The sequence below is a fragment of the Tiliqua scincoides genome, chromosome 5, assembly GCF_035046505.1.
Source record: "Tiliqua scincoides isolate rTilSci1 chromosome 5, rTilSci1.hap2, whole genome shotgun sequence".
Taxonomy (NCBI): Eukaryota; Metazoa; Chordata; class Lepidosauria; order Squamata; family Scincidae; genus Tiliqua; species Tiliqua scincoides.
In genome coordinates this window covers 42017735-42033402 of record NC_089825.1, presented here as the reverse complement: position 1 = coordinate 42033402, position 15668 = coordinate 42017735, and the positions used below count along the sequence as shown (strand labels likewise).

General features: G+C 42.1%; 1 protein-coding gene across 1 annotated transcript in view; it reads right to left on the bottom strand.

Annotated features, from left to right (window-relative positions):
* Positions 1–15668, bottom strand: part of KAT2B (lysine acetyltransferase 2B) — a 53727-nt gene that overhangs the window by 21406 nt on the left and 16653 nt on the right. Inside the window, exons 3-7 of the mRNA XM_066629151.1 lie at positions 9746–9872; positions 5108–5253; positions 4396–4485; positions 2732–2913; positions 1683–1874 (exon numbers count right to left, since the gene is read on the bottom strand). Of these exons, the coding sequence (XP_066485248.1) occupies positions 1683–1874; positions 2732–2913; positions 4396–4485; positions 5108–5253; positions 9746–9872 (737 nt within the window). The remainder of the gene's footprint in view (positions 1–1682; positions 1875–2731; positions 2914–4395; positions 4486–5107; positions 5254–9745; positions 9873–15668) is intronic.

Genomic DNA, 15668 nt, shown 5'->3' with positions numbered 1-15668 from the left:
ATACCGAGTCAGATCCTTGGTCCACCAAGAGCAGTATTGCCAGTGTTCCAGACAAATGTCTTTTCTGGCCCTACTTAGCCATGCTACCAGGACTGAACATTTTGCATTCAAGACAAGTGCAAATGCACTGAACTATGGCCCAGCCCCATGTTTCTCATGCTAAAGTGATCACTATAGGAACAATAGTGTATATTTCATTGGGCAACATACAGTGTATATACAGTGTACAGTGTATGCAGCAAATATACATTGTGTATTTCTTTGAGCAATATAACCGAACAATTTGTTCTCTGCTAAAGCGGTAGTTTTGGAAAAAAAGTAATTGCACACCTTTTGTCACTAGTAGACTTGCAGCGTAAGCAATCATGAATAAAATACTCATATTACTGTACAATTGATATGTAAATTGTTATCTTTATAACTCTGCTCCAAAGTAGCACAGTAAGACATGATAAAGTCATAAGTAACTTAATACACTGCACTGAATAAGGTATAAAAAGGGTAGCCAATGCCCGTCAGTTGCTGAAAATGCAACCAAGAGACACTATAGAAACAGTTCATCCATCAAACATACCAAGCAGAATCATAAGTCAGTATATGAAGTAAGTATATTTAAGGTTTTTTTCAAGGTTGAAGTACCAACCTTTCAAGGTTGAAGTCAAGTTGTTTTTCAAATAATACAAAATACATAAAAAATATACAACAAACAAAGCTGAGATGGTTTATTCAATGCTCTTGAATATACTTATTTCCGGGTGTACCTAACTAGACACTAATTATGATGATTGACCCATTTCTGCCCAGCCCAGAGGTGTACACATTTGATCCCTGTTGCATATATGCAACATTGGGCAGAAATAGCTTAATTAAACCCATGACTAAGGCTGCAATCCTATCCACACTTACCTGGGAGTAAACTCCATTGACTATAATGGGACTTACTTCTGAGTAGACATGCCTAGGATTGGGCTCTAAGAATCCTTTGGAATAGCATTAGTGGATCCACTCTTCAGAGAGTTACTCCAACTGTGAAGATTTAGGAACTTGAAGCTGTTGTTGGGGTTTCTCTTAGCTGCAATCCTATCCACACTTTCCTGGGAGTAAGCCCGATTGAATACAATGGAACTTACTTCTGAGTCAAGATGCCTAGAACTGTGCCATAAGTCTTTAAAAAGTAGAAACTTTAATCTTGAGTTGCAAAGCCAATCAACTTCAGCAGCAAGTCAAATGCTAAATTCTGCAGTTATCACTGCAGGTACCATTCGAGCATTTTAGGGATTCATATAGGACTATTTATTTATTCAATTTTTATCCCACTTCTCTTCCAGATGGGCCCCAAGGTAACATTAATGTTTAGTGATCACAATGTAATCACTTACATTAAGATTGCATTTGAAGTCATGTTCTGCCTAAAGAAGCTTAAGGAGGCCTGTTTAGCACCTGGACAGGAGACTCTCTGGGCAGGCACCACCTCAAATGCCACCATCAATGAAAGGTGGGATACAGTTTAATAAATTGGACTAGATGACGTATTAGGACTCTTCCAACTCTATGACTGATTCTATGAAATGAATAATATAGTTTTCATGTATTCTGTATTGTATTGCTAAGGTCAGCCTTTGACATAAATACTCCATACAGATTTAGTTAATCAAAATACTCATGAATAAAAAATTCTTTACTTTGGAAAATGAGTAAGGATTAGTGTTCGCTTCTCAGGAGGAAGTTTGTCTTTTTCTTGCCGGGCGTGCTCAAGAAGTTGCCGTCTCATGACAGTAAAGACCGAGCGCAGCAGTGTCCTCCCAAAAACTTGGGTCGTTTCATACCGAGGTAGACTGTCACAAAACTGGGGCACATTGCAATAACACAGCCACCTATTGAGGAAAATAAAAGATGTTGATCTAGACAACTGTTGGAAACTGGTGTGAAAAGCCAAGTCCTTCTAAAGCCCATGAATGACTCACTTATGAAGAGAATGGTACATTGTGCTGCATCTTCACTAAAACACAACAGTACATTTAATAAGCCTACTAAATTATTCCTCTCAAGGATCATAATCACTCAAAACAGAAGAATGTTTACATCCTGAAGATACCAAAACCATAGAATACTTTCTTGTAAAGTGCAGGATTGCCCTGCTGAGTCAGACCAGTGGTCCATCTAATCAGCTGACAGAGACAAGGAAGTCTGCAAGTAAGGGACAGTGGGAATAACAGCAATATGATAACTCTGTTGCCAATCCCTAGCTTTGGATAGCCACAGATATATTGCATCTGAACATATAGATTGTGCTTTTGGCTGCAATAGCTCATAGCTGCCAACAAATCTCTTCTGCAAAGTTATTCAATCCATTCTAAAGCCAGCATATGTGGCTAAAGGTGCCTTATAGCACAATTCTATGCATATCTACTCAGAGGTAAGTCCCATTATGTTCAGTGGGGCTTGCTCCCAGGAGAGTTTGTATGGGATTGTAGCCTTCCATCTTAATCCAATACTCAAGAAGTAAGTCCCATTGTACTTGGGGGAAGGGGCTTACTCCCAGGTGTGGATCGGATTGCTGCCCTGATGATTTAATGTGCTGTTCTTGTGTGATTAAGACTATTTGTTCCAATGCGCTTTATTTTGTGTATCACATGACATGTGAAGAAGACATCTAGTAGAACCCACTATCTACCAGGTCTGATTCTACAGTACAAGACACAAGTGAAAACCTGTAATGAAGGATTGTTACCTTGTATAGTTCACTTTATAGCCAGCAATGTCATCGTTAGGTGACCTCTGCCTTCGCTGGGAGGGGGTCTCCAGGTGCCAGTAGTTGATGCGATTTAAAAACATTTTTGCCAGTTCTACTATAGTTTGTCTCTCTTTTGATGGTAGGTGACTAAATTTGTATTGCACAAAATTATTAACTCCCTTAAAAAAAAAAAAAGATAGAAAATGAGAACAGATAATTAGGATGATTAAGATTATTAGGACATGTAATGCAATGCATCAGAGGTCTCCTTCTTAAAACAAAAGAAAGCATGACGCTTTCCATCAGAGGAAGGGAACCTTTGAATGCAACAAGATGTTTTCTTGGGTAAAGAATTAGGCTCCTAATACATATTCTATTACAAATTCTGTTTTCTGCCTAGTGGCTTGCTACAGGCCAGATCACACTCCTATAGCATGGGAACTGCTGAATTATTTAAGTGTCTCTCTGCTTGAGACAATAATCCTTACAAGACACACCCAAACTACCTGTTTTAATGACAAGAAAGACCTATTTTTCCCATGGATGTCTCCACACATGGAGTGTGGTGAATAACAATGCCATTGGCAGTCACAGGCTATTTGGCAGGCACTATGCATCCAGAAATAGATGGATAGCAATTGACTTTTGGCTTTCCTTTTGGAAACAGACAGGAGAAAAGAAATCAACTAGGATGTTCTCTTCATAGATAGTAATGTTCTGCTAGGTCTTTCAATTATCTTAGGGTATCCAAATGCATTTCTAAAAGTTGTAGACTCCAATTACATTCTCATCTGAATCTTCAAACACCTATTTCATTCTGGTAAGACAGAAATGTGCATAGGGTTCCAGGTGCTACCTATGGCAGGTGTCGCTTAGTGAGTGATTCCTGTTCATAATAGAATAAGTTTCCATGTCATATGCAATTCCAGTCTGCCATCAGCCAAACTTATTAATCAAAATAACCTGGGAGAGCTGATCTGTTAACTGCATGTTTCCCACTGGAAGACAGGATGAATCTACCCAATTGCAAAGGGGTACTTGACCTGTAACACCACCCCATTATTCCTAGAAGTCTTTAGACATCATTGCAGCCCCAGGTCAAGTATTCATCAGCTTCAAGTTCAACACATGCTAAACATATACTGTATTTCCAAATAGCTAATAACAAGTTACCTTCCTGAATCAGGACCTTGGTTTCTAAAGAGATCAGCTACCTACCTAGGGTCTCGTAGTGAACAAATTGCTATCATCTACTGGATTCCTTTTAAACTTCCTCTTTTGTATTGCTAATGGTGGATTTTCCAATTTACAAGGTGCTTTTTCCATCCAATTTCCAGGGGCACTGAACTAAAGAACAAAGGTCTCTCTGCAGACATGTACAAAAGAATACATTAAAAAGGATACTACTTAAGCTAAAGAGCATCATTACACATCACATGAAAGTGCAAGCTGAATTCTGAAATGCATGCAATTGATTTACAGTGCCTCTTGGCATGAAGAAGCAGAAAACTCTCCTAAATGAGAATCACTAAATGAGAATCATCTTTCTTTCCTGTCAAAAGAAGGAAATCATATTCCAATATTGACAGAGGCCCTGGTTTCCTTTTAAAGAAACAGTAGATAAAAGCAAGAGTACACTGATGGGAATGTTGGGACTTTACCTGTTCAATACTAGGCTTCTCAAATGGGGGACTTTCCAAAGATCCTTCAACCACAGGCTTCCCCATCTGTAATATGCACTTCCTCAAAAGCTGTTGAAAAGAGTAAAAAAAATAAAAATTAAATGACTTTAAACAACACTTTGACAGTCAATGCAATTCAAATGTTTATATATAAATACTCTTAACACAGACCATGCTATTTCGATTACTGGCATACACAGAAAATAATGTTAACTTAGTAAGGGCTATTGATCTTTTTCAAAAAGGAGGGCTGACGGCCCTCACATCGGTTAAATCATGAGTTGTTTCCACTTTCCAGAAGAGACACAAGTTACTCATGCTTCTTCTTCCCCACTTCTGTGTAACACAAGAATTGTTAGGATTCAGCAGGTTATATGGACCCGTGCTAAGAGACATCAGTAAGGGACATTGCTAGCAAACAGGGACGTACAATAGCCTATGGAGTGAATGTATTGCATTCTGTATGGTGGAAGGCCCTAGCTCAGAATCATTATTATACTAGATGAAACCCCACTACATTGTGCTCTTAAGATGATGACTTGGGCTGCAGTCCCATATGCGCTTTCCTGGGAATAAGCCCCACTAAACATAATAGACAGAGACAGAATTCCGCTGTTAGCCTAAATTCTAGATATATTGATATAGGGTCACAACAGTGCATTTCTTCTGGGACACAAAAATGAGCACTTACTTTGAACAAGTAAAAATAGACTTGCTTGGTATCGGCATCTTCTTCTTTGTGGACGCAGGTAAAAAGATATTCCACATCGAGCACAATCCCCAGGAGCCTGTTCATTTCTTCTTCAGAGACGTTCTCCAAGTGAGAGACATGAGCAGCTAAACAAACAAATTGAAAGTTCGCCAAAAGAAGACTGAACAAACACAAACAACCAAGAGAACCCTGAGTCCCGCGTGGCCAGGCGGCAGCCAATTTGCTGGATCTGGAGGATGAAGTTCTTAGCAAACCTACCTAACCTTAGTCCAAGTGTGATTCCAAAATTTGCCTAGTTTTACTTCTAAGACAACAATCAGTTATGCATCAGTTATTTTCCACATTGCAAGCTATTCACTAAGGGCCCAATCCTATCCAACTCTTCAGCACCGGTGTAGCAGCAATGCAGCCCTGAGGTAAGGGAACAAATGTTCCCATACCTTGAGGAGGCCTCTGTGACTGACTCCCCACCACAGAATGCAGTGCACACCCCACTGGCACAGCAGCACCGGTACTGGAAAATTCTATAGGATTGGGCCCTAAGACTATCCACAGGCATCTTCACAACCCTGAGAGGCTCAGGGGATAGATAATGTGCTCCCCCCCCCCCCCCCGAGGTACGAGACCTGGAGCAGTTTGCTCTCGCTGCCTCCTTCAAAAGGGCATGATTATCAGCATTGTACACACATTGAGTTATTCTCCTTGTGTTCATCTCAAAACCTTTATTTTAACAGTAAAGGCTGGATTAAACATTTTGTTAAGTAAACTGGAGAGAGGGCCACAGCCAAACCATGGCTCCTTCCTTATACTACTGTCATTACCTTTATAATCCTCATTGCAGAGAAGATGGATTAGATCCATAGTGTGTTTGCTACAAATGGAAGACTTTTCCATTCATGCAAGACAGGGGCAACTTTCACTAGTTCTTCTCTTCCTGCTACTGCTTGCCATGTCACATGTTAGCCAAGCCTAGATGGTCTCCCAACTCTCAAGAGAAGTTTTATCAAGGGACACAGGGAACTGTAGAGGGAAAGGAGGGATGTTGATTAAAATTACTCCCCTCCTAGCACCAATGGCAGAAATACTTAAGATTCAGCCTAGCCTCTTTTTATGGTGCACCTTTAAAATCCTCCATAGTTGAGAACAAAGTGATTGATCTTCCATTGTATGGAACAAGGGCCGTGGCTGAATAACTACAGTGTGAAGGCAAGAGAGAACAGAACGTTCCTAAAGAATTTCATCCATGAGAGGTGGCCACATATACAGATGCAGGCAGGGGTGATTTGGCTCACTCACTGGCAAGATGCAAGGAGCCTCTAAACTTGCCCTGAATGACAATCAAAAAGCCCTAACCCTATCTTTAATTGCAGTGTCATCACTAGGGTTTGCATCACCTGGTATGGGAGGCCAGTGTGCCACACCTATGATGGACTTCCTCCCATATAGTGCATGGGGCAACACCCCAAGCGATGGGCATGGTGATGTACCATTGCCCCGCCCCCACTAGTTTTTAGCTATAACTTTTGATAGAATAGAGATATTTCAACATAGTTTTTTCATTGTATTCTGCATGAAATTACTCATCGATCGATATATAACATGATGGTATTATTTGAAAATTCCAAGGTTTTAAATATTTTGGCCAGTAGTGGTATTACCCCTCCTGTGCACATCATCAGGTGTGGCCCACACCCTCCTAGCAATGCCACTGCTTAATGGTACCATGGACCTAAGATTTCTTCCTCCTCTCACACATATTTTAAACTCTGGGTATTTGCAGAAGGCAATCCAGAGAAGTAACTTTATTTGTTGGACGGAATAATGGTACTACATGTCATCAGGTTGCCTTTGTGGATATGTAGGCACAGCTGCAGTGTATTAACAACTTATCCCATTTTGCAAATTCTTTGCTAAGCCACAAGTGCATCCTCAAGAACTAAAGAAAAGGCAATCAGAACCATCTAACAGCAGAAGGCTAACTGAGAAATTAGTTACGCTGTCATTTTAACAACAGCGTGATTTGAACTGTGAAGGGACTTTTGAAAATAGGAATAAGAAGTTTAGTTGTCCTTTGCAGAGTAGGGTAGGAAGGACTTTGCCCCTTTGGACTCAGTGTTCTTTTCACCTTATGGATTAACCACATCTATCCAAATGCAGGATCCCTGTGGGCCTATAATCACGACAAGCCATTTTTAATCTAGAACATGCAATGTTTCCGGTTCAGCAATGATGCTGAACCTGCTTTTACATTTCTGTGCCTTGCCTGTGTGATTCCAGGCCCAGCAGCTCGTTCAGATTCCAGTGGTATCACAAAGTCATCCTATTACATCTCCTGAGGAATTAGCTAACAAATAAACAATTGTAGCATTACATCACACCTTTGAACTTGGTAGAGTATCTCATCCAGGTATCCTGGTCAATGCAAAAGTGCCTTAAGGGCAAACAAACTCCCAGTTCATTGGTTTCATTTGACATCAGAGTTTTTAGAAGACATGATCTGTTTGGGCTTCTGAAAGCTTTCTGGACTTCACAATGCATAACTTCCAAATCTGGCCAGCATGCTTAACCATACAGTTAAATTTATACAGTTTCAACCCATTTTTGCCTGGTCCAAAGGTGTACAGTTTTGGCCCCTATTGCATATATGTAACATTGGGCAGAAATGGCTTAATTTGGATAGTTTATCAGTATGAGAAAGTATACGTTGCTGCTATACTTAGGGCCAATTCATATATGCATGTGGGTGCTTTTTAAAAATACTAACTAAACATGTTGAACTGCCTCCATTTCAAATATTTTTTTCCCCCAAGGTAACATAAATTAATACAAGAAGAGCCTTGCTGGATCAGGCCAAGGGCACATCTTGTCCAGCTTCCTGTATCTCACAGAGGCCCACCAGATGCCCCAGGAAGCACACAGACAACAAGATACCAGGGATGTGCAGCGCGGGGGCAGCAGATGAGGCAGAACTGCCCCATGGTAGTCAATGGAAAAGCACTGCGGCTACTCCACCTGCTTACCTCCGAAGAGGCTCTCCTTACACCTGTTGTAGGTGTAAAAAAGAAGAGGAAGGTTTATGTAGAGCCTCCTGGGATGTAAGGCAAGCCTCCTCAGGTGTAAGCAGGCAGGGTAGCTGCAGTGCTTTTCCATTGACTACAATGGGGCTGTTCTGCCTCACCTGCTGCCCCTGCACTGCATGTCTCTGCAAGATACCTGTATCCTGTTGCCACTCCCTTGCATATTCCTATAAATGCCAGATGCAATTCCTCTAAAACCTGAAGGCTGCATAAAGTCATCATGGCTTGTAAGCTGTGATGCGTCCCGTCCCGTCCCCCCCAAATAGGGAAAGTATGTTCACTGTAATTTATCTGTGATGGCTACAGTTTTATAGGTACAAATCTTCTTACTCTTATGCCTTGGGCACCTGTTGGGAAAAGGCAGGGCAAAAGTTTCATAAGTAAATAAATCCAAATTGGTAGATGTAGAAAAACAACAGACTGTGGCAGTAACTGCTTATAGTTATTCTCACCATGGCAAATATATTTAAGTAGGTCCTGCACTTAAACTGCAACCTAAGACTGCACCTCGTGATCTTTAAAGTCAGTCCTCTCTGTTTCAAGATGTGTTTCAAGGCAAAAATAAGTCTTCAGAGGTTCACAGTGCAATCTTATCCATGTCCACTCAGAAGTAAGTCCCACTGTATGTAATTGGGCTTGCTCCCAGGAAAGTACATATAGCAGTGTTTCTCGCACTTTTAGCACTGGGACCCACTTTTTAGAATAAGAATCAGTCAGGACCCACCTGAAGTGATGTCATGAACGGAAGTGACATCATCAAGCAGTACCATTTTTAACAATCCCAGGCTGTAATCCTACTGACACATACCCAGGACTAAGCCCCATTGACTGTCATTGTTAAAAGCATATACACAGTAGCCTGTTAAAAGTACCGAACTGTCACATTTCTCCCAAAGCAGTCACATACCATGGTAGCATCAAGTCTAATATATTAAAAATAAAATATTGAAATGAATGGAGACCCACCTGAAATTGGTTTGCAACCCACCTGGTGGGTCCTGATCCAGTTTGAGAAACACTGGCATATAGGATTGCAACCTAAGTTTTATTGATTTGAATGGAAATTAAACATAGGATACAATCCATTAACTGAGATTATATCATTAGCCTTACCATGCCTATCCAATGCACAGACCACAAGAAATTGAGCATTACTAAGGCTGCAATCCAATACACACTTACCTGCAAAATAAACTCAGTGGGGCTTACTTCTGAGTACACATGCCTAAGACTGCACTACAAGTATGAAATTCTTGTTAAACATCTTTACATTTACATTATTTTAAAAAATAATTTTACTTTAATAATTACTGTTAATATGTCAGTTGCTGTTCACTGTTTTCCACTTACAGCACAGTTCTGAAAAACACCACTCAGGTTTAAAGTGGAAAACAAGCACACCAGTAACTGAATTTTAATCAGACCTGTAAGTTTGCTCACTTAATTTACTGTGACCTTCCAGAATGCCTTTGGAATGGGGCAGGCTGTCATTTCACATCAATGTACAGCAATGCCAGAAGAAAAGGCCACAAAAACCTACCTAGAGCATGATTACAGCTGCGACACGGTTCAGTAAGACTCACAACAGCCTGCTGGAGATCTGCTCTGGGTGGAGTAGGAGGTGGGTTTGGGTTCTTCCAGCCATTACACTTACAAGATTCCTCTGCCTGTAATTTAAAAAAAAATGTGGAGATAAAACAATTTGTTTAGTTTGGATAACATCCATGTCCTGCTAGCAATGTCACTCAAGAAGAGGTTCTGCGTAGCAATGAACTGCAAACATACTGAAGAAAAAGAGCAGTCACTACTTGTAAAGCAAGCCATTTCCATGAGAGTGTCAAACTGCAGCTGTGACAGAAATATTGGCATTAAAAAAAGTAGATTACTACTACAAAGAGGCATTCCCCTAATGATCCAAACATTATATTGCTGTTCTTGGCATTTGGCCTCATACTTTTAACCATTCATCTGCAGTATGAATACAGAAATAGGGAAAAGTTTTGATTGACTAGCTTCCAGGAGCATTGCAACTGCCAAACATAAAACAGATAAAAAGGCTAATTCTGCACAGCACCAGTTACACTTCAGAGAAAAACTACAATCAGCAAAAATGCTTATGGTACAGTCAATAACATTTTGACTTGCACACTGGTCGTCTGCAACACAATCATATACATGTCTACTTGGAAGTAATTCCCATTGTGTACAATTGGACTTACTCCCAGGAAAGTGTGTATAGGATTGCCGCCTTAGGGCCCAATCCTATCCAATCTTCCAGTGCCAGTGCAGCCGTGCTGATGGGGAATGCACTGCATCCTTTGGTGGGGAGACAGTCACAGAGGCCTCCTCAAGGTAAGGGAACATTTGTTCCCTTACATCAGGGTTGCATTGCAGCTGCACTAGTGCTGGAAAGCTGGATAGGATTGGGCCCTTAGTCTTGCTGCCTATAAAGCAAGCTTAGCAATGGTGTGGCTGAGGTAGTTTTGGTGTTTTAATAACAATTAAGCAATCGGCTCTGAAATTGCTTACTTAAAATTTCCTTCTGCTTCTCATACAACTTGCACAACATTAAATGAATTATATTTCCTACTTCCCCTGAACTGCACACACAGAAGTGATCCTCATAGCAAATTTTACTCAGTCTCCCACAGAGACTCCAGTACATAGATTGAAGTCTTACAGTGCAATCACATGCATGTCTACTCAGACATAAGCCCCATTGGGTTGAATGGAACTTACTCCTGGGTAGCTGTATACAGGACTGCGGTTTAAGGTTATAGGATTACAGCCTAACAGGTAAATCCCTTTGAACTCAATGGGGCTTACTTCTGAGTAGACAAGCTTAGAATTGCTGCTTTTGGGCCCAATCCTATCCAATGTTCCACACCAGTGCAGCCTCAATGCAACCCCGAATAAGGGAACAAATGTTCCCACACCTTGAAGAGGCCTCTGTGACTGCCTCCCCACCACAGGATGCAGTGCATGCCCCATTGGCACAGCTGCATCAGCACCCTTACGGCCCAATTCTATCCAACTTTCCAGCACTGATGCAGCCCCAAGGTAAGGGAAGAAGTATTCCCTCACCTTGAGGAGGCCTCCATGCTTGCCTCCCCACAACAGAACGCAGCACATGCCCCATTGTCATGGCTGCATCAGCACTAGAAAGTTGGATAGGATTGGGACTTTAATGAGGTCAATGCGTTTCGCAGTTTATAAAGTGATAATATGTTACAGAAGCCAGTTCTTTTTCTCTCTGGAATGGGGACAGACATGAAAATGTTATGAAATTTTGAATGCAGCTGATGCAACACGGAGATTTCTCTGCTGTCTGTCATAATTAACCTTTATCGTGAATGTAACACATGGGCCAATCTGGGCACTGCCACTTAAGTAATGCAGCACCAAAGCCTGACACACATTACTGCAATTGCTGTTTCTCATTAACTTTGCAGTAGCTCCTGGGTACTAAGCAACTTGTGTTAGGAATGTGCCATTCTACATGCTAGTTCTATTAGAGCAGATCCTAAATGTCACAAAGGACGAGGTCTCACTGCTAGGGAGCCTTAGAAAAAGGATTTTTGTGTTTAAGCAATCTGTTCCCCTGCCCCTCCCTCCTCCCGGTTGAACTTTCTTATCACCACTGTAAAGGTTGGAGCAGTAGGAGGATCAGATACAGTGCCAAAACTTTCCACAGCTGCAAATGGTGCTGAAGCAACTCTTCTCCACAACAGTTTTCAATTTTTTATTCTCACTTCTACATGCACCACGGCATATTTGCAGAACATCACAATCTGCTCCCATGTTTATTCTCTCCTTGGCATGAGCCACATGTCTCATAAATGCCTTTATTTTCCCCAAGTATGTCTGTTTGAACGCAAAAGCATTTGGGAAGAGGAAGGTGGTTGCAGAAACCGCCTATAAATCTTCAGCTTAATTTTGTAGATCTCTCAATTGCTGCCAGGAGACCCAACAAACCGTTAGCTGAAATAAACGCCCTCAAGATTCACTCAGATGTAAGCAGCCACTTCATGCCGGCACATTATACCATACTTAATTCCAGAATGTCATCCTCATAAAGCCTATTGATGCAAAAAAAAAAAATGCCATGTTGCACAATAATTGGCAGCTGACAAGCAAATGTACAAATACTGTAGGCAACAGTGCTAAACTGCCAGGACAGAATACTGAACCTCCCACAGAAACAAGTTGTACAGGCCACTGTCCCTCTTGAAATGGTTAACTCTCCTGAAACTGCCAGTCTAGTTTCAGAAAAAGAGGAGGTTTGGAGCAAGGCATCCTCTGCCATCCAAAAGGCCCAGGGACGCTCATAAATTTCAAATACCCTGGACCCAGGCCACTGAGGACTTTCACACCAACACTCTGAAATGTGTTTTGAAGCAGACTGGGAGCCAGTGCAGTTCTCTCTCAGCATGGGCGTGATGTGCAGGTTCACACCGGCTAATAAGGAGGCAGTCACATTTTGCTCCAACTGAGGTCCCTGAACTGCCTTCAAAGGCAGCAAAAAACAGTCGGATCCCAAATGTCCTGTTGAAACGCGTACCTTCCGTTCTGGAGCCCAGCAGGGAAAATATCTTGCACTCAATAGGGACTGCACATTCCTCAGGAGCTTAAATTACATCCTGTTGAGTGGGTCTGAGTCTTTTTTTCTCCGACTCCTGCGTGCAGCTTGATAAAATGTCGCTCCTCTGCTTTTCATTAGGAAAGAATGCATAAGACTACCTCCTTAAGAATTTAAAACACCGGGGAGGGGAGTGGTAAATATATTTAGTTCCTCAGAACTGTCTATAAAACATGACAGAAAGTACGCATGATATATCTGGTAAGAAACAAGAGCTCGGAATATTTATTGTTTCTTGTCTTGCAGAGACTTCATGTATCTCAGGTGGTGACTATAGTCTCTCCACAAAGTGGGATTAGCCACGCTCAAGTTCTGCCAGCGTTAACTGCCTTATGGTAGTTGTAAAACATATTCCAGCAGCATGTGGAGTTATGTGCTGCCAGAGTGCTGGTCCGAAGGTTAGAGCCTTCCCCCATGTGCCAGAGGATTGTTGTGGACCTGCTGACCCAGGAGGTGTCGCAAGTGGAAGGCAAAGAAGGGTGGAATGGATGTGCGGATTGGGTGGAACAGGGAGGCAACTGGTGCAGGTTGGGTTTGGGAAGAGATGGGTTCAGAGCCAGCAGTGGCTGCCAAATTCAAACCTCCTTCCCAGACTCAATCCCACAACCCAGGTATATGTGGATTTACTCCAGCAATTCAGGTAACTCACGTCCAAGTAGACCCTTCTGCACTGTGGAGGCTTTCTCCCAGGGTAAGGACCATACTCAGAGGAGACCTTGGGACTGCCCCCCCCCCCAACAGGATGCAACACGAGCCATTTTGGAGCAGCTGCTTAGGAAGGGTGGAGTGAAGATACCTGATAGGAATGAGGGTAAGAACCTGGTTCAAATCCTTATCCAGCCATTACCTAATGGTCTCAGGAAGTGACTATGGCCTTCTCTCCCTCTCTCTGCCAGCCACAGAGAGTGGGTATTTCTGGTCATGACCTGCTTAATGACATCACTTCCTGCTTAATGACATCACTCCTGGCCCTCAGCAGGCTTCATGAATGCTATTCAGTCCACTGTATAAAACAAGTTTGACACCCCGGTCTTAGGAAATATTTTGGGGCATCTCTGTAGCAGAGTCTTGCAGTGCGTAAAAGGTGCTTTTGTACTGACTTGGAAAAAGATGTCAACCAGGTTAACGCAAATCTTACCAAGCATTTTCTATTTATTTACTTTTCTATATTGTTATTTTTCCAAAGAGCTCAGGGAGATACGCATAGCTATTTCCCCCTCTCTTTATACCAGCCATTTTCAACCACTGTACTGCAGCACAATGGTGTGCCACGAATGGATCCCAGGTGTGCCACGGGAATTTGGAAGAGGGCCATTTATTAGTAGGGCTATTGGAGAATATGAGCCCCCCATTGACAGCACAGTGTGCCTTGTCAATTGTCAAAAAACTGATGGTGTGCCTTGACCTTGCCTTGCCTTGCCAGTGTGCCATGAGATGAAAAAGGCTGAAAATCACAGCTTTAGACACATAACAACCTTGTGAAGCAGATTAGACTGAGAGACAGATGCTGGTCCATGGTCACTCAGGAAATGTCATGGTTGAGCAGGGATTTGAACCCAGGTCTCCAACTCCCACACTCTAATCACTATAGTAAAAGCAGCAGCAATTATTTAGTTATAACAGGGGTGTCCAAAGTTTTTGGCAGGAGGGCCACATCGTCTCTCTGACACTGTGTTGAGGGCCGGGGGGGGGAAGAATTAATTTACATTTAAAATTTGAATAAATTTACATAAGTTTACATAAATGAATATATTAAAGATGAACTTATATGAATGAATAAAGTTCTTGTAATAGCTCAAGACCTAAAAGAGGCCTCGCACAAAGCAAGGTCAGCCTTTCCTTTGCTGCCGCTACTGCATCACAGACCAGGCCAGTGTGGGCTCCAGCAAATCTACAGAGGGCCAGAGGCTCATTGGAGACTGGGGACTCCCTGAGGGCCACACTGAGAGGCCTCGAGGGCCGCAAGTGGCCCCAGGGCCAGGGTTTGGGCACACCTGAGTTATAATGTATATAACAAGTATAGGAAGAATAGGGCTGTAGTTTTATGACAGGAAGGGAACATATGAAGCTAACCATCTACCAACATATTCCCCAGTCCTAAGGAATGCATCACCATCTCACCAGCCCTGTAATTATAATCATGCTTCTATAAAATCTGTAAAAGAACTAGCTATATAATAGCAACTACAAATACACAGCAAGAGAGACATTAGTCAGGTGCTGAAATTCACTTTCATAACCATTGGTTTTAATTGCTCATAATGCATTTTCAAAAATGTTTCTATTATTCTTCTCTGGATACACGTGCGTAATTTGTGCCATAGTCATACATGACTGGAGCCTAATTAGAACATTTTGTGAGGGTTATTAAAAATCATCTTGTGACTAGGTCATTTAGAATCTTTTTAAAAAAACTGCCAGGCACCCCCCAAATTTAATCACCAGCTTGCTGGAGCAAGTACCATCTGAAAAGCAGGACACCCAACACACACAGATCCCCTCCCCAGAAGTCTTCTTTTCAATGCCATTTTTGAGACTACAAGGTGTTCCTTCTGAGCAGCTTAAAAGTGTTCTGCTGTTTCTTAGTGTCTCCATATTCTAGGGCAGGGGTGGGCAACCTCCAGCCCACAGACCATTTGCAGTCCTTAGAAACCCCCAATCTAGCCCACAGGGAGCCCTCAGTCTCCAACAAGACTCTGGCCTGTCGGAAACTGTTGGAGCCCATGTTAGCCCGCAACTGCTGATCATACCCACCAGATGCAAGCTGAAGGCCGAGTTAGAGCAAGGACTTTTATAATCTCCATGTATTTTCTGCTTTTCCCTG